Source organism: Rattus norvegicus, chromosome 11, assembly GCF_021556685.1.
Source record: "Rattus norvegicus strain SHRSP/BbbUtx chromosome 11, alternate assembly SHRSP_T2T, whole genome shotgun sequence".
In the NCBI taxonomy this organism is placed as follows: domain Eukaryota; kingdom Metazoa; phylum Chordata; class Mammalia; order Rodentia; family Muridae; genus Rattus; species Rattus norvegicus.
This window is the reverse complement of record NC_141544.1, coordinates 81,794,598-81,816,667: the sequence shown is the minus strand read 5'-3', so window position 1 is coordinate 81,816,667 and position 22,070 is coordinate 81,794,598. Positions and strand designations below refer to the sequence as shown.

The 22,070-nt window shown below is 49.6% G+C and overlaps 1 protein-coding gene across 2 annotated transcripts in view; it reads left to right on the top strand.

Moving 5' to 3' along the window:
- Positions 1 to 22,070, top strand: part of Muc4 (mucin 4, cell surface associated) — a 46,668-nt gene that overhangs the window by 13,180 nt on the left and 11,418 nt on the right. The window contains 21 exon segments of one of the 2 annotated variants that reach the window (NM_001419613.1): positions 1,306 to 1,843; positions 2,573 to 2,645; positions 3,372 to 5,967; positions 5,970 to 5,976; positions 5,979 to 5,982; positions 5,985 to 6,428; positions 6,430 to 6,437; positions 6,440 to 7,482; positions 7,855 to 9,672; positions 9,900 to 10,028; positions 11,607 to 11,746; positions 12,508 to 12,672; positions 13,603 to 13,758; positions 14,467 to 14,597; positions 16,015 to 16,103; positions 17,804 to 17,983; positions 18,152 to 18,268; positions 18,960 to 19,079; positions 19,351 to 19,562; positions 21,456 to 21,540; positions 21,878 to 22,045. In NM_001419613.1, the coding sequence (NP_001406542.1) occupies positions 1,306 to 1,843; positions 2,573 to 2,645; positions 3,372 to 5,967; positions 5,970 to 5,976; positions 5,979 to 5,982; positions 5,985 to 6,428; positions 6,430 to 6,437; positions 6,440 to 7,482; positions 7,855 to 9,672; positions 9,900 to 10,028; positions 11,607 to 11,746; positions 12,508 to 12,672; positions 13,603 to 13,758; positions 14,467 to 14,597; positions 16,015 to 16,103; positions 17,804 to 17,983; positions 18,152 to 18,268; positions 18,960 to 19,079; positions 19,351 to 19,562; positions 21,456 to 21,540; positions 21,878 to 22,045 (8,223 nt within the window). 2 annotated transcript variants of the gene reach the window in all.

The following is a 22,070-nucleotide window of genomic DNA, read 5'->3' as shown; positions in this document are numbered from 1 at the left end:
TTACTTATGCAGATGTTGTGAAAACCAAACGCATGTGTGGATGTAAGCATGCTTTGTACATTAAGCAGTTGCTGTATTAATCCATGTGTGGTGCTGTAACTTCTGCCACATCCTTGCTTACTGATGGTTCTATTTACTCACACCTCCCTCTCTCGGTCCCTCTCTGTCTCTCTGTCTCTGTCTCTGACTCTGTGTCTGTCTCTCTCTTTCTCTCTCCGTCCTCCCTCTCTCCCCCTCTCTTTCTCTCTCTCTCTCTCCCTCCCCCTCCCCTCTCCCCTACTAGGAAATAGGCTGTCTCCAAGGACATAGACAGTACAATTCTAGAGAATGGTCCCTGCTAATCTTAAAATAGTGTGAATAGGATGTTCTCTAACTCTCTGTTGTGATTTTCTCTTTTTTAAAAAAGATTTATTTATTTTATGTATATGATATATCATAGCTGTCTTCAGACACACCAGAAAGGGGCATGAGATCCTACTACAGATAGTAGTGAACCACCATGTGGTTGCTGGGAATTGAACTCTGGACCTCTGGAAGAGCAGTCAGTGTTCTTTTCTTTTTCCGGAGCTGGGGACCGAACCCAGGGCCTTGCGCTTGCTAGGCAAGCGCTCTATCACTGAGCTAAATTCCCAACCCCCAGTCAGTGCTCTTAACTGCTGAGGCATCTCTTATGATTTTCATAGGCCCTAGGTACATTTTCTACACCCCTTTCTTCTGAGAAGGAAAAAGCTAAACATTGCATTTTCTACCTGGATGGCTAAAGAAGAATGAAACTGAGGCGAGCTAGGTCCATGATTAGATCGATTCTTTCTTTCTCATGATAAAAGTCATTTACAGAAAATATTTTTGTGGATTCCTAAAGGTGCCTTGAAACCCGATAAGACAGGGCTTTGACCTGCTGCTCATTGCCCACACAGCTTTATTGGAGAGCTTCGATCATGTGATCTGTGTGCAAGTTTTAATTATGTACTGGTGCAGACTGTGGCAGTTGGCTCTTGGCTTCCAAGTTTAACCTGAGGGAAATCGAGGTTTATGGGTTCCATCAGATGTTACTATCTTTCAAAAACAACAATAATGGAAGCAAAAAGACCATCGCGAGTTACCTTCTGCAACATTTATCACTGAATTGGGGTGTGTGTGTGTGCAAAATGCACAGCTGTGGTTAAATAAACGAAACCTCACAGAAAACACTATGTAGAGAAATTAAAAGGACTGTTAGCTGTATGAAAGAATTGGGTTGGAACTATCCATTTACCTAAACCAAACTCTGCAAGATAATAATGTCCTTGTTTATTTCATTTCAAGTAAATACATCAACTACATCAGCCCCGAAGACTTCTACAGCCCTTCCCAGCAGCACCAACCCATCTCAAATGACCTCACAGGTGTCCAACCCAACAGCCTCTCCATATAGAATGACAAACAACACAGGACAAGCATCACCGATGGTTACTTCAAGTTCCATAACAACACTTCCTCAGAGCCAACACACTGGCAGCATGAAGACCACCCGCAATCCTCAAACCACCAGAACCACAGAGGTGACTACGACTCTTTCAGCCTCCTCAAGTGACCACGTTCAGGCAGAGACAACTTCCCAGACAACACTATCTCCTGATCCAACAACGACCTCACATGCTCCCAGTGTGAGAAGCTCACCTCCAAGTACATCAGTTATATTAACCACCACGGCCTCCACAGAAGGCACCTCAGGAGACACAGGACACGCAACTGCAGTAACTACTCAAGGTTCCACACCTGCCACCACAGAGATCTCAGTGACACCTTCAACCCAGAAAATGTCAACTGTGTCAACATTCAGCACTTCTACACAGGAAATAACATCTTCTCAGAGACAACACACTGGAGGCATGAAGACCACCCGCAATCCTCAAACCACCGGAACCACAGAGGTGACTACAACTCTTTCAGCCTCCTCAAGTGAACAAGTTCAGACAAAGACAAGTTCCCAGACAACACTATCTCCTGATGCAACAACCACCTCACATGCTCCCAGAGAGAGCAGCTCACCTCCAAGTACTTCAGACATGTTAACCACCACGGCCTCCACAGGAAGCACCTTAGGAGACACGGGACACACAACGGCAGTAACTGCTCAGGGTTCTATACCTGCTACCACACTGTTCTCACCAACACTCTCATCTCAGAAAATGTCAACAGTGTCAACACCCACCACCTCAATTCAGGAATTGTCAACACTTCCTCAGAGCCAACACACTGGCAGCATGGAGATCAGTAGCAGACCTCAAACCACCTCAGTCACATCAACTCTTTCATCCTCTCCAAGTGGCTCAACTCCTGTACAGACTCGGTCCCAAGTTACATCATCTTCAGATGAAAGAACCAACCCAACTTCTTCTGGTGTCAGTAACACATCCCCAGCTACAACAGAAGTGCTCACCCCAACATCCTCTCCAGAGTCTGCTCCAGGAAACACAGCTCCGAGGACAACTGAGACCTCTACAACAACCACGACAAAGGTCTTAACGACATCTTTACAACAGAAACTGCCAACAGGGTCAACACTCGGCACTTCTACACAGGAATTAACAACACTTTCTCAGAGTCAACACACTGGAGGCATGAAGACCACCCGCAATCCTCAAACCACCGGAACCACAGAGGTGACTACATCGACTCTTTCAGCCTCCTCGAGTGACCAACTTCAGACAGGCATAGGTTCCCAGAGAACATTCTCTCCTGATTCAACAACCGCCTCACATGCTCCCAGTGTGAGAAGCTCATCTCCAAGTACACCCTCCACAGAAGGAACCTCAGTAGACACAGGACTCAAAACAGCAATATCTACCCAGGGTTCTACCCCTGCCACCACTCAGGGCTCACTGGCATCTTCCTCCCAGACGCTGTCAACTGTGTCAACGTTTAGCACTTCTACACAGGAAATAACATCTTCTCAGAGCCAACGCACTGGTAGCATGAAGACCACCCGCAATCCTCAAACCACCAGAAACACAGAGGTGACTACAACTCCTTCAGCCTCCTCAAGTGACCAAGTTCAGGCAGAGACAAGTTCCCAGACAACACTATCTCCTGATGCAACAACCACCTCACATGCTCCCAGAGAGAGCAGCTCACCTCCAAGTACATCAGATATTTTAACCACCATGGCCTCCACAGAAGGCACCTCAGGAGACACAGGACACACAACGGCAGTAACTACTCAAGGTTCCACACCTGCCACCACAGAGATCTCAGTGACACCTTCAACCCAGAAAATGTCAACTGTGTCAACATTCAGCACTTCTACACAGGAAATAACATCTTCTCAGAGACAACACACTGGAGGCATGAAGACCACCCGCAATCCTCAAACCACCGGAACCACAGAGGTGACTACCGCTCTTTCAGCCTCCTCAAGTGAACAAGTTCAGGCAGAGACAAGTTCCCAGACAACACTATCTCCTGATGCAACAACCACCTCACATGCTCCCAGAGAAAGCAGGTCACCTCCAAGTACTTCAGACATGTTAACCACCACGGCCTCCACAGAAGGCACCTCAGGAGACACGGGACACACAACGGCAGTAACTACTCAGGGTTCTATACCTGCTACCACACTGTTCTCACCAACACTCTCATCTCAGAAAATGTCAACAGTGTCAACACCCACCACCTCAATTCAGGAATTGTCAACACTTCCTCAGAGCCAACACACTGGCAGCATGGAGATCAGTAGCAGACCTCAAACCACCTCAGTCACATCAACTCTTTCATCCTCTCCAAGTGGCTCAACTCCTGTACAGACTCGGTCCCAAGTTACATCATCTTCAGATGAAAGAACCAACCCAACTTCTTCTGGTGTCAGTAACACATCCCCAGCTACAACAGAAGTGCTCACCCCAACATCCTCTCCAGAGTCTGCTCCAGGAAACACAGCTCCGAGGACAACTGAGACCTCTACAACAACCACGACAAAGGTCTTAACGACATCTTTACAACAGAAACTGCCAACAGGGTCAACACTCGGCACTTCTACACAGGAATTAACAACACTTCCTCAGAGTCAACACACTGGAATCATGAAGACCACCAGCAGAACTCAAACTACCACACCCACAGAGGTGACTACAACTCTTTCAGTCTCCTCAAGTGACCAAGTTCAGACAGGCACAAGTTCCCAGAGAACATTCTCTCCTGATACAACAACCACCTCACATGCTCCCAGTGTGAGCAGCTCATCTCCAAGTCCACCCTCCACAGAAGGAACCTCAGTAGACACAGGACTCACAACGGCAGTGACTGCTCAAGATTCTACCCCTGCCACCACTCAGGGCTCACTGACATCTTCCTCCCAGACACTGTCAACTGTGTCACCACTCAGCACTTCTACACAGGAATTAACAACACTTGCTCAGAGTCAACACACTGGTAGCATGAAGACCACCAGCAAACCTCAAACCACCAGAAACACAGAGGTGACTACAACTCCTTCAGCCTCCTCAAGTGACCAAGTTCAGGTAGAGACAACTTCCCAGACAACACTATCTCATGACACAACAACCACCTCACATGCTCCCAGAGAGAGCAGGTCACCTCCAAGTACATCAGTTATGTTAACCACCACGGCCTCCACAGAAGGCACCTCAGGAGACACAGGACACACAATGGCAGTAACTACTCAGGGTTCTAAACCTGACACCACACAGGTCTCACCAACAGCCTCATCCCAGAGACTGTCAACAGTGTCACCACTCAGCACTTCTACACAGGAAATAACAACTCTTTCCCAAAGTCAACACACTGGAGGCATGAAGACCACCCGCAATCCTCAAAGAACCAAAACCACAGAGGTGTCTACATCGACTCTTTCAGCCTCCTCAAGTGACCAACTTCAGACAGGAACAGGTTCCCAGAGAACATCCTCTCCTGATTCAACAACCACCTCACATGCTCCCAGTGTGAGAAGCTCACCTCCAAGTACACCCTCCACAGAAGTCACCTCAGTAGACACAGGACTCAAAACAGCAATATCTACCCAGGGTTCTACCCCTGCCACCACTCAGGGCTCACTGACATCTTCCTCCCAGACGCTGTCAACTGTGTCAACGTTTAGCACTTCTACACAGGAAATAACATCTTCTCAGAGCCAACGCACTGGTAGCATGAAGACCACCCGCAATCCTCAAACCACCAGAAACACAGAGGTGACTACAACTCTTTCAGCCTCCTCAAGTGACCAAGTTCAGGCAGAGACAAGTTCCCAGACAACACTATCTCCTGATGCAACAACCACCTCACATGCTCCCAGAGAGAGCAGCTCACCTCCAAGTACATCAGTTATATTAACCACCACGGCCTCCACAGAAGGCACCTCAGGAGACACAGGACACACAACTGCAGTAACTACTCAAGGTTCCACACCTGCCACCACAGAGATCTCAGTGACACCTTCAACCCAGAAAATGTCACCTGTGTCAACATTCAGCACTTCTACACAGGAAATAACATCTTCTCAGAGACAACACACTGGAGGCATGAAGACCACCCACAATCCTCAAACCACCGGAACCACAGAGGTGACTACCGCTCTTTCAGCCTCCTCAAGTGACCAAGTTCAGACAAAGACAAGTTCCCAGACAACACTATCTCCTGATGCAACAACCACCTCACATGCTCCCAGAGAGAGCAGCTCACCTCCAAGTACATCAGTTATGTTAACCACCACGGCCTCCACAGAAGGCACCTCAGGAGACACAGGACACACAATGGCAGTAACTACTCAGGGTTCTAAACCTGACACCACACAGGTCTCACCAACAGCCTCATCCCAGAGACTGTCAACAGTGTCACCACTCAGCACTTCTACACAGGAAATAACAACTCTTTCCCAAAGTCAACACACTGGAGGCATGAAGACCACCCGCAATCCTCAAAGAACCAAAACCACAGAGGTGTCTACATCGACTCTTTCAGCCTCCTCAAGTGACCAACTTCAGACAGGAACAGGTTCCCAGAGAACATCCTCTCCTGATTCAACAACCACCTCACATGCTCCCAGTGTGAGAAGCTCACCTCCAAGTACACCCTCCACAGAAGTCACCTCAGTAGACACAGGACTCAAAACAGCAATATCTACCCAGGGTTCTACCCCTGCCACCACTCAGGGCTCACTGACATCTTCCTCCCAGACGCTGTCAACTGTGTCAACGTTTAGCACTTCTACACAGGAAATAACATCTTCTCAGAGCCAACGCACTGGTAGCATGAAGACCACCCGCAATCCTCAAACCACCAGAAACACAGAGGTGACTACAACTCTTTCAGCCTCCTCAAGTGACCAAGTTCAGGCAGAGACAAGTTCCCAGACAACACTATCTCCTGATGCAACAACCACCTCACATGCTCCCAGAGAGAGCAGCTCACCTCCAAGTACATCAGTTATATTAACCACCACGGCCTCCACAGAAGGCACCTCAGGAGACACAGGACACACAACTGCAGTAACTACTCAAGGTTCCACACCTGCCACCACAGAGATCTCAGTGACACCTTCAACCCAGAAAATGTCACCTGTGTCAACATTCAGCACTTCTACACAGGAAATAACATCTTCTCAGAGACAACACACTGGAGGCATGAAGACCACCCACAATCCTCAAACCACCGGAACCACAGAGGTGACTACCGCTCTTTCAGCCTCCTCAAGTGACCAAGTTCAGACAAAGACAAGTTCCCAGACAACACTATCTCCTGATGCAACAACCACCTCACATGCTCCCAGAGAGAGCAGCTCACCTCCAAGTACATCAGTTATGTTAACCACCACGGCCTCCACAGAAGGCACCTCAGGAGACACAGGACACACAATGGCAGTAACTACTCAGGGTTCTAAACCTGACACCACACAGGTCTCACCAACAGCCTCATCCCAGAGACTGTCAACAGTGTCACCACTCAGCACTTCTACACAGGAAATAACAACTCTTTCCCAAAGTCAACACACTGGAGGCATGAAGACCACCCGCAATCCTCAAAGAACCAAAACCACAGAGGTGTCTACATCGACTCTTTCAGCCTCCTCAAGTGACCAACTTCAGACAGGAACAGGTTCCCAGAGAACATCCTCTCCTGATTCAACAACCACCTCACATGCTCCCAGTGTGAGAAGCTCACCTCCAAGTACACCCTCCACAGAAGTCACCTCAGTAGACACAGGACTCAAAACAGCAATATCTACCCAGGGTTCTACCCCTGCCACCACTCAGGGCTCACTGACATCTTCCTCCCAGACGCTGTCAACTGTGTCAACGTTTAGCACTTCTACACAGGAAATAACATCTTCTCAGAGCCAACGCACTGGTAGCATGAAGACCACCCGCAATCCTCAAACCACCAGAAACACAGAGGTGACTACAACTCTTTCAGCCTCCTCAAGTGACCAAGTTCAGGCAGAGACAAGTTCCCAGACAACACTATCTCCTGATGCAACAACCACCTCACATGCTCCCAGAGAGAGCAGCTCACCTCCAAGTACATCAGTTATATTAACCACCACGGCCTCCACAGAAGGCACCTCAGGAGACACAGGACACACAACTGCAGTAACTACTCAAGGTTCCACACCTGCCACCACAGAGATCTCAGTGACACCTTCAACCCAGAAAATGTCACCTGTGTCAACATTCAGCACTTCTACACAGGAAATAACATCTTCTCAGAGACAACACACTGGAGGCATGAAGACCACCCACAATCCTCAAACCACCGGAACCACAGAGGTGACTACCGCTCTTTCAGCCTCCTCAAGTGACCAAGTTCAGACAAAGACAAGTTCCCAGACAACACTATCTCCTGATGCAACAACCACCTCACATGCTCCCAGAGAGAGCAGCTCACCTCCAAGTACTTCAGACATGTTAACCACCACGGCCTCCACAGGAAGCACCTTAGGAGACACAGGACACACAACGGCAGTAACTGCTCAGGGTTCTATACCTGCTACCACACTGTTCTCACCAACACTCTCATCTCAGAAAATGTCAACAGTGTCAACACCCACCACCTCAATTCAGGAATTGTCAACACTTCCTCAGAGCCAACACACTGGCAGCATGGAGATCAGTAGCAGACCTCAAACCACCTCAGTCACATCAACTCTTTCATCCTCTCCAAGTGGCTCAACTCCTGTACAGACTCGGTCCCAAGTGACATCATCCTCAGATGAAAGAACCAACCCAACTTCTTCTGGTGTCAGTAACACATCCCCAGCTACAACAGAAGTGCTCACCCCAACATCCTCTCCAGAGTCTACTCCAGGAAACACAGCTCCGAGGACACCTGAGACCTCTACAACAACCACAACAAAAGTCTTAATGACATCTTTACAACAGAAACTGCCAACAGGGTCAACACTCGGCACTTCTACACAGGAATTAACAACACTTCCTCAGAGTCAACACACTGGAATCATGAAGACCACCAGCAGAACTCAAACTACCACACCCACAGAGGTGACTACGACTCTTTCAGTCTCCTCAAGTGACCAAGTTCAGGTAGAGACAACTTCCCAGACAACACTATCTCCTAATGCAACAACGACCTCACATGCTCCCAGAGAGAGCAGCTCACCTCCAAGTACATCAGTTATATTAACCACCATGGCCTCCACAGAAGGCACCTCAGGAGACACAGGACACACAACAGCAGTAACTGCTCAAGGTTCCACACCTGCCACCACAGAGATCTCAGTGACACCTTCAACCCAGAAAATGTCAACTGTGTCAACATTCAGCACTTCTACACAGGAAATAACATCTTCTCAGAGCCAACGCACTGGTAGCATGAAGACCACCCGCAATCCTCAAACCACCAGAAACACAGAGGTGACTACAACTCTTTCAGCCTCCTCAAGTGACCAAGTTCAGGCAGAGACAAGTTCCCAGACAACACTATCTCCTGATGCAACAACCACCTCACATGCTCCCAGAGAGAGCAGCTCACCTCCAAGTACATCAGTTATATTAACCACCACGGCCTCCACAGAAGGCACCTCAGGAGACACGGGACACACAATGGCAATGACTGCTCAAGGTTCCACACCTGCCACCACAGAGATCTCAGTGACACCTTCAACTCAGAAACTGTCACCAGTGTCAACACTTAGCACTTCTACTCAAGAATTAACTTCTTCTCAGAGCCAACACACTGGAGGCATGGGGACCAGCAGCAAACCTCAAGCCACCACACCGACAGAGGTGACCACATCCACTCTTTCATCATTTTCAAGGGGATCCACTCAAACCCAGACAGTTTCTTGGGAAACATCCTCCTCAGGAAAAATAACTGCCCCATCTACTTCCAGTAGGAGGACCCCATCCGTAGCCACATCAGACATATTCACCACCACAGACTCCACCTCAGGAAACGCGGGGCACACACTTTTAACGGGAAGCCACAGTGTGATCACATCAAGAGTCGCAAGCACAACTCTAGGCCGATTGTCAACAGTAGCGCACAGCAAGTCTACTCAGCGATCATCTACACATTCTCAGAGTTACTTGAGTGAAACCATGGGGGCATCCAGCACGTCTGAAACCAGCCTCCTCACAGAGGCTACCACAGAGAAGCAGTTTGCCTCTTCACCTGGACCCACTGTGACAGAGACCTTCTCTCGTGGGACGTCCTCTTCAGGTGCGTCAGCTACCACACATATAAGGCAAGGGTGAGGTGAGATTCCCAATGGTGAATGGTGACTAGCGAGCCATTCTTTCTGCCTTCTATACTTATGCATGGAGGTGCTGGCTGTTGACCAGTGTAGGGACAAACATTTTAGCTGTCTCTTTCAGCTCCTCATCTTCTGTGACTCTCACGTTCTCTGATGTTGAACCCACTCCCGTCTTCTCTCCCTGTATGTCCAGGATTGACCACGAAAACAGACAATGACAGAAGTACAGCACTCTCAGCCACCTCCTTGACCCTTCCGACTCCCAGCACATCCACAGCCTCCAGGTCCACAGTGCCTCCAGCCCCTCTTCCACCAGATCAGGGTAAGTGATACCAATGAGATAGGACCCTGGTGTCTTCTACTGAGCCGGACGGCAATACTGTAGCTGTGATTGCTAGACTGCATTTGTCAGTTTAGGTCCTTGTGTGTAGCTGAGGAATCGAGGCTTTTTAATTCATACTCTGTCCCATACAGGTCACAAATAATGCACCCCCTTTCCCTGTGGTTTCCTCTAGACCAGTGGTTCTCAACCTGTGGGTCACGACACTTTGGGGGGGTCAAGCAACCCCTTCACAGGTGTTACCTAAGATCATCGGAAAACACAGATATTTACATTACAATTCCTAACAATAGCAAAGTTACAGTTATGAAGTAGCAACAAAAAATAATTTTATGGGGCTGGGGATTTAGCTCAGTGGTAGAGCGCTTACCTAGGAAGCGCAAGGCCCTGGGTTCGGTCCCCAGCTCCGAAAAAAAGAATCAAAAAAAAATAATTTTATGAAAAAATATATTTATTAAAAAATCTATTAAAAATATATATCAATTAAAAATACATATATCTGTTAAAAATAATTTTATGGTCGGGGGTCACTAGAGCCTGAGGAGCTGTACTGAAAGGTCACAGTATAGGAAGGTTGAGAACCACTGTCCTAGAGTGGTTCAACCTGTTGAGTCTCACTCTACTCACTTACAGTCTCTGCTCTCTGGGGATAGAGCTTACAGGGAACCACGGGGCAGTCCCCAAACTGGGTGCCAAAGGCTATTTTGTGCATCGCATTGGGCTGGGAGGGAAATATTCAAGGACTGATGAACTGTTCTATAGGTGAAAGATCAGGATATGAGGAATAAACACTCAAAAGCCCCTAAGGGGGATGGAAATAGGGTAAAGGTGAACAGAAGGAGGCTTCCTGGTAAGAACTATGGGAGGGGGAGAGCACCCTAGATAGGTCAATGGTCTGAGCAGCTAGAATAAAGCCACGGGAGCGAAATGATGGTCCTTGTGTTGGGTGGGGAGCTCCGAAGCATTTGGAATTGCCCAAGAACTATGTGGGCAAATGAATCAGGAAGGATATAATTCTGCATAGCGGTGGCTGGTATGGGTTAAATTTGGGAGTGCCGAACGAGGCATCAGTGAGGAAGCCAATAGACTGTGCTAAGCCAATCAAGACCATGCAGTATAGCGTTAGATCCACTTGGGAAACACTTAAGACAAGGTTTCCCAAACTGGAATCCGAGGGCATACAGGGCGGTGTCTTCAAATGTATCTGGAGAAGTACCACTGCAGTAAACAGTGACCAGTCTTTGCCGTTTTGGAGTTTCATCTTTTTACCGTTTAGTAGTTCTGACTTCCCAGTCAGAGGATATCCTATGGCAATATCTTAACAGCAGGACTGTTATGTCAGGATGATCTAATCTGAGGGATGATGAGGGTTCCTGCTGAAGTAAACAAGATGTGTGTGTATGGAGAGGTAGAATGAAGAGTAAGGCCTACAGGGAAGGTAGGCCTTCTTCTGGAAGAGGGGACAGGTAAGGTGTGAGTTAGGGGAAGCTCTCTCAGGATCCTTCTGAACCTGAAAGGAGGGAAGACCCTCAAAGACTCTGCTGCTCTATTCTGGCCTAGGTATTTCCCTCTTCCCCTACGGGTCAAGCTCTGAAGTTAGAGACAAGCAATTGTTTGCCAGGACTGTGGATTTTACCTCACCAATCTTCAAGATCCAGATTGGCTTTCCCCTCGGCTCCTCCCTGCGGGATTCCTTCTACGTGAGTCTCTCTCTGACTGTAGCCTTGTGTCACGTCTGTGGCCTATGTTCTCTGGGCCCTGTCTCTCTGCAGAGATGGCCCATGACAGAATAGATGAAAGAATGGAGGTCACTTTGTTGTACAACACTTTTGTAGCCTTCTTTGGTATCAGAGTTTCTAGTTGTGGAAAGCCACACCTCCCTGCCCATGTGGACAAAAATATCCTTACCCTAGTGAAAAGGAATCTTGACTGTTCCACAAGATTTTTTCCATGAGGAAGAAGCTAGGCTTGGAAACTTGGTTGGCTCCCACCATTTCTATTTCCCTGGGTTACTTCCTGATTCCCTGGGAATGGCGATCCTGGCTCCTCTTGCCCTCAGGAAGAGAAGTAGGGACACCCAATGAGAGCTCAACACGGTAAAAGGAAACAGGGCATTGACTCCTTTACCCTCATCTGATATGTCACAAGCATCCAGGTAGGGCAAGGCTCTTTACTAAGAGGGCTTTGCTCTGAGGAGAGCTGGGATGCACTACAGAGTCAGGACACAGTCCACTACCTTAGACTGATATGGGAATGTCCTTACAGGGATGAGTACCTGTGAGGTTGCTGGGTTCCGAGTTCTCCTGGAAGGCAAAAAGTGCACAAGGAGACCGTTGATACTGACACCTCTAACTCTCTGCACAGATGGGCTCTCAGGGGGAGCAAAGAAAGACAAGGAACTGGCCCTAGACTAGGATAACCCTTTCCTCATCCCTCCCTAACCAAGAACCCTTGTGCTCAGTTTACAGATAACGGTCAGATCATTTTCCCCGAGTCAGACTACGATGTCTTCTCCTACCCCAACCCACCTCAAAGAGACTTCACAGGAAGGGAGCATGTGGCCATAGTGGCCCCATTCTGGGGTGATGCTGATTTCTCTAGCTCCAGGGGAACCATATTTTACCAGGTGGGTCATTCAAGGCCTTGGTAGTCAGGAGCTCCCCAGCACCTTCCCTGGAGGGATCAGGGGCACTTCAAGGGCACTGTGTCACAGCCTAGATCTTCATGGAAAGGGACTGAAGTTTAAATACAAGATGTAGAGGAAGCCAAGAGAGAATGCCAAGTAGACTCTGGAACACCCTACTTCAACCACGTGAAGACCTGCAGGTGACAGGAATGGAGGCTGAGTCCAGCAGAACCCCGCCCCATCTGCACCAACACTCCTGAATTGAGTTAATAATGCCAGCCTGTGAAAGTGTATAGCAATAGCTGTCATAGCAAGTATGTTTCGTGTGCCTGCCGCTGACAAAGCTCGGCCTCAGTTCCATACCTGATGGACATACCTGCACCCGTCCTTAAGGAGTTACATGCTAGACACAGGAATGTAAAACCAGACACATGTGGTCATACCGTGCGAGCTGATTTGAACTAAGAGATGCATCAGCTCAGTTCAAGAAGCCTTGAGTTTCTGGATAAGGATCCTCTAGTTCACATGCCCCAAGATTTTCCTTGGTTTTAAAGTCAAAGGGGTTTGTAAAAATTCAGACTTGAGGAAAAGATGTACAGGCAGCCATGGGCATCGAGGTAACTAGCATCCCCAAGCAGGAAGCAGGGACCCCTTAGGGTTCTAAACCTTCCTAATGCTGAGACCCTTTAATATGGCTCCTCATGTTGTAGTGACCCCCAACCATAAAATTATGTCACTGCTATCTCATAACTGTAATTTTGCTACTGTTATAAATCATAATATACATGTCTGATACTTGACCCTCGTGAAAGGGTTGTTTGAACTGCCCCTCCCCCCAAAGGGGGTCACAACCCTCAGGTTGAGAACGGCTGCCTTAGGGGCATTAGAGGGCCCCTCACTTCCTTGCTCTTACCCACCTTCCTGTCCTAGGACTACATCACATTTTACGATGAGCAGCACCAGCTAATCCGGAAGGTGGAGTCTCTGATTAATGAGTTTACAAGTGACTGGAGCTTCAAAGCCAAGTGGACACTGAAGGTCACCTGGGTCAATGTTCCTGCCTATCCAGCCCGGGGAAGCTTTGGGGTGAGTGGACATGGACAGCTCCTGTGACCCTTATGGAAGCCGAACATCCCATCATCCTAGGTGGGAGCTACCTTTCCAGAATACCCTGGCTGGAGAAAAGATTGCTGGTTCTACTATCCCCTGAAAGCATGGTCTACTGAGTGCCCACAGTGGGCCAGGCCTGCCTCAGCTGCTTTTACAGGCAAGAATCTCTGGTGACTGACAACTTCATTTGACTCCCACGAGTCAGCTTTCCTCTGCTAATAGTGAAACACCAGTGAGTGGCACTCAAAAAACAGTTCACCGACTCCCTGCCGTGCACAGGGCATGCGCAAGTTCTCCATACCACCCAAGTAGAGGGGACACCTGACAAAGCCCTTACACATCCGGAGGGAGGGCTAAGGAGGGCCCCTCTCATCGCTGCGGTCTTGTGCAACCTCTCAGGTTCCTGCGTCTCTTTTACAAGCCTTCTTCTAACTGGGCTGCAACCCACAGCCCTCTATATCCTCTCCCTGAAAACAAGTTACAGGGAAGGAACATAGGGCATGCTAAGAGCTTCCGCACCAGGGTAAATATTGCCTGCCCTACACGGCAAGCTTGCCGACACGCCCAGCCTGGGTGGATCAGGAACAGGCGATGTCCCTGGGTCTGCTCAGAGGTGTGGGGACACCAGGGAGGAAACCTCAGACCTCTCATAGACATCTCCGATTGTCTCTCCCCAACTTGCAGACCAATACCTACCAAGCCATCCTCTCCACAGATGGGAGCAGGTCCTACGCCCTGTTTCTCTACCAGAGCGGTGGCATGAGGTGGGATGTGACCCAGGGACTGTACAACCGAGTGCTCATGGGCTTCTCCAGGTAAGACAGGGTCGGCTTGCTGTCAGCACCGGCCTGTGAGAGCCAAGTGTTCCCCACTCACATGCCCATCCTGTGCTTGAACATGCAGCTCTTCCTGAGGAAGAAGCCCCCATTCATCCTGACTATTAGGTGTTCCTATTTCAACACCTGTGTACTGGATTCCTTTAACCTTTGACCTCCTTGGTTTCTCTCCACTGACATTAGTTGACTTCTCAGCTAGCAGCCACCTAGTACACCTATTACGTCATATTATTAATTAATTAATTCATTCATTTATTTATGGTTTGTTTGATTTGGTGATCACACGATAGCTGATGACTCTCCTACAAGTAAAACCATTATCCTATAGGTGAGAAAACTCAGGTTCTAGCGGATGACTCATTTGCCCAAAGTCAGAGAGTTTCAAGGTGGCAAAGTGGGCATCAGAACGCAGGCCCCCGAGAGTGGCATTTGTGATTCCCGAAGGTTAGATGGAGAAGGAAGTGAGGAGAAGAACTGTCTGGCTGCAGTGTGGGCTCCTGCACACGAAGGGGCCACAGCCTCTGAAAGAACAGCTCCCAGCCGCCTGCTTGTGTGGCAATTGGTTGTGACGGTCACACATGGTCTGTGACCATGGTTTTCTTTTACATTGGGGTGTGTACAGCCTGGCTAGCGTGGCTTTGACTGGCTTTCGATGTGCCATGAATGAGGAAAGCATGTAATTACCCAGGCAGCTAGCGATTTCACACCGACTTCAGTGAGCCCAACAGAGACGTCACGCATGCATTTGTCCTCTAGCCTGGGTGACTGTAGAGAAAAGATCATGCTCCTGCAGCGGCCCTGGGACTGCTGCTGCAGACTTCCTTCCATCCTGGACCCTCAAAACTGTGACAGTGGAGGTGGTAGGCCCTTGAATGTGGTCTCCACTCAGATCTGAGGGATTTACAAATGTCACTGCACTGACGCTTTAAAACGCTCCGACATAGTCAGGGGTCTCTTTCACCCAGATATAAAACCCCCAAAGTCAGACCAGATCACCAAGCTAGTAAGTGCAGAATCAGCCACTGGAAGTGAATGCTGGACCCAGAAACTGACCTTGAAGCACTCCCCGAAGTATGCCCGTAGATTGCTTCAAGGGAAACAAAGGAAAATCTGCCCTCAGCTCTGTGGCTCCCGCACCCTGTGTGTATGGAGTGAGCCTGCTCATGTCTCACTCTCACTGGTGAGATGTGGGATGGAGACGAACCTCCCCACCCCACCCATCTTCTCTTCCTTCTCCCCCTTAGTACTGGGACCGTGGCTCAATCTGGCTGCCCACCTCACTGAGCCATGGGCTACCAGCTGCTGACTGGGGGGCTGGCTAGGATGACTGACGTACTAAACGAAGAGCAGCTTTGAATGTGACGCGGAGGCCTGAGAGTCTTTCCTTTGCCCGCAGTGGAGATGGGTATTTTGAAAACAGCCCGCTGATATTCCGGCCAGCAGTGGAGAAGTACCGTCCAGATCGATTCCTGAACTCCAAATTAGGTAAAAGTGCCACCCACCGTATACGAGCTGGCTTCAGGCTTCCCTTGCCCTCCACACCCTGGCCATGGCAATCCTAGGCAGATGTAGCCTCTCCATCACCCTGGAGAGCTTCCTGCACAGACTGACTACCTACAAGTGCATCCACAGTTGATCCTGCCTGGACTTTTTCACACCCTCAGCCCCTCTAAATCTCATTCCATAGACGAGCCAAACCCCGGGTGTCTGTCTGTCTGTCTGTAGGTAGGTACTCTGGTCCTGGAGTGAGGACCACAAGGGACATAGGTGTGAAGTTAGGATAACCCACATAAATGTCCTATTCCAGAGCTGGAGTGAGACCCTTAAGGAAGTCTACCAGGAGGCATTGCAAAAGGCCAGCATCCACTCAGCCAACATTTATTGAGCTCTTACTGTCTGCCAGACAGTAGGTTAACAGACAGAAAAATGAAGAGAAAGAGGGAGAAGGCCAACTACGTTGGCTCTCAACAGTCAGTGTGATAGAGACCCTCGTGACCAGAGGCGAACTGTGGCACTTCCTCTCAGACTTGGTCTAACATATAGACTCCAAAGGGAATATCGTCTTCCAAAATGTGATGGAGAAAAGGGCATGCTAGCATTTGGGAGAGGTCAGTCATGCAGATCGTAAAGGGCGAGTCCAGGTCTATCTGATCTGGGACAAAGACGTTTGACAATGAGACACGTAAGTTGGGTCAAATGACAGGTGGGTGCCACCCTGTGGAAGAGGGTCTCTCTCTATTAGACACATCAGCTTGGGTATCTCACAGAGTGTGTGTGTGTGTGTGTGTGTGTGTGTGTGTGTGTGTGTGTGTGTGTGCAGCATTATAAACAATGTTACTCTTCTGAAAACAGTTGCTTCATTAATGTGAATATAGGGGTTGAAAATCTCACACAGTAGATCATATTTTGTCCCGGAGTGTAGGGAGTCTTTAGAGTCCGCTCCTCTCCCTAAAGTTGTGTGTACAGTATGAAACTTCCAAGGAATTGGAGGTTTACAATCCTGCTGAAGATTTTTCTGGCTAGTTCTCCCTTCCCAAGATGGTGTCTGGGTCCAAAAGAGGCTTCCCAGACTCACAGGATAGAGCAAGGCCCCACCAGCCTGTCATTTTCTCTGTGTCTTCCAGCTAGTTTCTGGGCCTGGACCTCTCTGTCCCCGTTGCTTTGGCCACTGAAAGGGAAGAGGAGGGCGCATCATGAAATGGAGCGTCTGGGGCATGACTGGCGGCTATGTGTCTCTAGGGGAGGAACTGTAGTGGTTTGAGAATTAGAAGGCACGGCAGAGTGAGAACCAGCTAGCAAGAGAGAGAAAGCAAGAACAACAGTGAGAGCGAGAGAGCGAGCGAGTGAGAGAGCGAGAGCGAGAGCGAGAGCGAGAGCGAGAGCGAGAGCGAGAGAGAGAGAGAGAGAGAGAGGAGGGAAAGTAGGTTGGTCAAGTAACGCCTCCCTGCCTGGCACTTATCCCAGAGTTTTGCCCTAAGGTCTGAGATATGAAGCGTTTGGAACTTGTTCAAGGTGGTTTGGAGATAATCATTGCCAGTGTGAAGTGGGCCCCTTCCTAGGAAGAGCTATCCAGAGAGGCAGGAGGACATGGATGGAGGATGCAGTCATGAGCTTGTGTTGAGCCTAACTGAAGCCGAGCTCGCAGCCCGTGTCCTGTCATAAGCACTGCTTTCCTTGTTTCTCAGGCATCCGGGGACTGCAGGTCTACAGGCTACACAGGGAGGTGTGGCCCAACTACAGGCTCAAGTGTCTGCGGTGGTTGGAAAGTCAGCCTCAGCAGCCCAGCTGGGGCTGGAACAAGATTTCCTGCCCTTGCTCCTGGCAGCAGGGACGATGGGACTTTCGGTTCTGGCTCATCAACACAGGTGACACCTCCTCCCGGTCCTTCACAAACGCGCTCTGCTCTGCTCATGCCTGTCCTGCCCTTTCCCGGGCACCCTGAGCACCCCCCACCCCACCCCCACACACAGAGCCCCTGCCCATCTGACCTGCCTCGAGCTCCCGGCCTGAGGATGTCTGCTCTCTCCTCGCAGGTCTGTGGGGCAGGCAGCTGTGCAGCTTCTCCTCCGGGCGAGGGGGCGTGTGCTGTAGCTATGGCACCTGGGGTGAGTTTCGAGAAGGCTGGAGAATGCACAGTCCTTGGCAGTTTGGTAAGTATCTTCCTGGAGATCCCAACCCCTGTCTGCCCTGAAGCCTGTGGCTCTTCTCAGACAAGCTATGGGGACCTTCTGGATGAAGCCTGTTGGCTCCAGTGCTTCCTAGCGACTTCCTCTCTGGTCCCAAACCCCCGATTGTGGGAAATTCAGAAGCAGCCTTCCTCCTCGTATTCTCTCCGATTAGGGCAGAATGTGTCTTCTATCTTCATTTGGCCTTGTGCTCTCAGCCCGGAGTGGGGAATTTTTCTAGGCCAAGGAAGAGAGCCTACTTTGATGCTATCCTCTGGGTCCCATGCGTTGGGGGAAAACTTAGAATCATCCCACCATAGAGACCTTCCAAGGGAGCTAGGGCACGCAGAGGTGAATAGGGGAGGGGAGCTTGCCTGTGCCCACCCTGGGGCCTGCTCTAGTCTCTCACACCATCATCTCTGTTCTCTCTCCGCCGGCTCTCTGAGGGCTTGTACCATGTGCCCTGCTGTGTAATAACCCCAACATTCATTCAACGAGGACATACAGTGCCATTTGATTATAGGTCACTGGCAGCCATTGGGCTTGGGAGAGTATGTACTGTGCCGTGCCTGACTCCAAGAGCACTATTCTTGCTGCTAATATCACCATACTCTTCCAAACGTGCCAGTGGCTTCCCCGGGGCTCCTTCCTCCTGACGAACTGTTCTTCTCCACAGATGAGGAGCAGGAGGCACAGAACTGGTGCTGCCGCTGGAACGACAAGCCCTCTTTCTGCGTCCAGTACCAGCTCAGGCGGCCCCGAGTTAGTTGTGCTGGGTACAGGCCCCCCCGGCCCGGTGAGCATCATGGTTGAGGTGGATTAGCAAGGGATCGACTTCCTAGGGCAGATGATGTTCACGGGTCTTGTGTGAAGCTAAGTAAACAGAGGGACTTTGGATCTAGCTTTTGCAAAGGACTGAGGGTTGAGGCCAGGGACTACGAGTGATGAGGACTTTGGAGTAGATTCTGGAGTCCACCAAACTTGAGTCCCCCAAGGTGGAATCCCTACCAGCTGGGAGTCTGAGGCCACGGCCCTAACTGGCGAATGTGTAACCTCCTTCCTTTTAGCTTGGACATTTGGTGATCCCCACATCACCACTTTGGATAACGCCAAATACACCTTCAACGGGCTAGGGGACTTCCTGCTGGTTCAGGCCCAGGACAGAAATTCTTCCTTCCTGCTGGAGGGCCGCACTGCCCAGACTGATTCTGCCAATGCCACGAACTTCATTGCCTTTGCGGCCCAATACAACACCAGCAGCCTGAAGTCTCCCATCACAGTAAGTGAGGGGAGTCCAGGGTATCCTTGCATTCCCTTCCCCGGAACCCCTCAGGGGCCATCAGCTGGACACCGGAAGAGGAAGAGTATAAACAAATGAGGAGAGATTCATTGTCTACTTTTCTCACTTCTGTGTCCAATTACATGACAGGAAATAGTTGCTCTAAAATTATAATAAAAAATGCTGTCTTTTATCCCGCACTAGGTCCAGCACCATAGTGCCCCAAGACATCTGTTAGATGTCTTCATCTCAGTCAGTAAAGCATCTCACCCACTTTGCTCTATCCCACATCACACTGCCGATGGCTTCTCTCCAAGCCTGGCAACAATCTCTCTATCCGCCTAGTTCCCAAGGCAGGTTGCCACCATGCCAGACATACACATCCCAATTCCGTGGCAGACCAGTGTCTCCAGTCACCACAAACTTTTTTTTTCTTTTTTTCTTTTTTTTCCGGAGCTGGGGACCGAACCCAGGGCCTTGCGCTTGCTAGACAAGTGCTCTACCACTGAGCTAAATCCCCAACCCCACCACAAACTTTCTTGAATTCAATTAAATCACCACATGAAAGAACACACAACACAATAACCTCTGATCCAATTGATAAGATATAATTGTCCACCTTAGACATGCAAAGCCCTGTACACATCCATCCCTTAAGAACATTCATAACAACCTGTAAATGTGCAGAGAGGAATCTTAACGTCCGCCTCCATGTTCTCGCGGCTGCTTCTCCTCTCGCTCCTTCCTTGCTCCAGTCTCCTCCTCCTCTCCAAAACTTTTCTCCCGCCCATCCTTCCTTCTTGTCCAATGACAGGCCTTGTTCTATCTTGCACCTGCCTTCCCCTCCATAATGACATCATCCTACAGGGAACCACTTAAGGAAAAGAAGGGCGTTCTGGACAATTTTCTGTCACTTAGAAGTAGGAGTCATCTGAGAGGAGGAAACCTCAATTAAGAAAATGCCTCCATAAGGTTGGGCTGTAGTCAAACCTGTAGGGCATTTTCTTAATTAGTGATTGATGGGAGAGGGCCCAGCCCACTGTGAGTAGTACCATCCCTGGCCTAGTGGTTCTATAAGAAAGCAAGCCATGAGGAGCAAGCCAGTAAGCAGCACCCTCCATGGCCTCTGCATCAGCTCCTGACTCCAGGTTCCTGCCCTGTGTGAGTTCCTGTCCTGACTTCCTTCAGATGAACAGTGATGTGGAAGCATAAGTCAAATTAACCCTTCCCTCCCCACGTTGCTCCAGTCCTGGTGTCTCCTCACAGCAATCGTAATTAGGACAAAGGGTTCTTTTGGTTCACAGTTCATGAGTGAAGTCAGTGCATCATGGCACCGGGAGTATGTGGGGAGGCTGGTGACATACTGTGTCTGCAGTCACAGTGAGATGAGTCCTGGCACCCAGCTCTCTTCTTTTTTATTTGGTCTGGGTCCCCGTGCACGCAACGATACTGCTCACATTTGGAGTAGATCTGCCCTTCTCAGTTAAATATCTCCGGAAAGACTCATGTAGACACAACCAGGGATGTGTTTCCATGGCAATCCTACATCCTGGAACAAAGGGGCACATCGACAGTGGAGTGAGCAGAGTAAAACCTAGAAGTGACAGGATTACGATACGCGTTGTCTATTAATGTTTGGCATTGACACAACTGCTGGGCTGCCAGCGAGCTTCCAATGTCACTGTTTGCTCATAACACAGTGGGAACAAGGGTATTATCTGCTCCCCCAGGCTTCCCTTGATAGCCTTGTTCCCACTGAGCTCTCCACACACAGTAAGGATATGTCTGCATATCTGGCCCAGATTTTAGCCTTGCATTGCTCTCTAGAGCCTCATTTTCAGGCCTTGGTTTTGCCTGTTGGTTGGGCTTAGTCCTCCTCCTATTCTTTTCCAGGTTCAGTGGTTTCTTGAGCCCAATGACACAATCCGAGTTGTACACAATAACCAAACGGTGGCCTTTAACACCAGCGACACTGAAGGTAGGCTTGGTAATGTCAGCAAGTGTCCCACTCTACTTCCTCAGGCCCCTGGGAGTGGTGTGCTCAGAGGAAGTGGGTAGAGGCTACAACACCCAGAAGAATGGAATGTTTGCCCTTAAACTGCTCCACTGGAAGATCTTCAGCCAGCCTGGGCATAGAGTGTTCTTTGTTTCCTACCCGAGAAGGGAGAAGGGGCTGGAGGTTGGTCTGGATGGTGTGAGACCTTTAATTCAGGCATGGTCAGGATACCCCAGTGTCCTCTGTGCCATGAGTTGTCACCGCTGCCGAGTCCAAGGGACATGCTGGCTACGGCATCACTTGTTGTCCTATCTTCCAGACTTGCCCGTATTCAATGCCACTGGTGTCCTACTGATCCAAAATGGCTCCCAAGTCTCAGCCAACTTTGATGGGACAGTGACCATCTCTGTGATTGCTCTCTCCAACATCCTTCACGCCTCCTCCAGCCTGTCAGAGGAGTACCGCAACCACACAAAGGGCCTTCTGGGTAAGAAGCAGAGGTCAGACCGTAC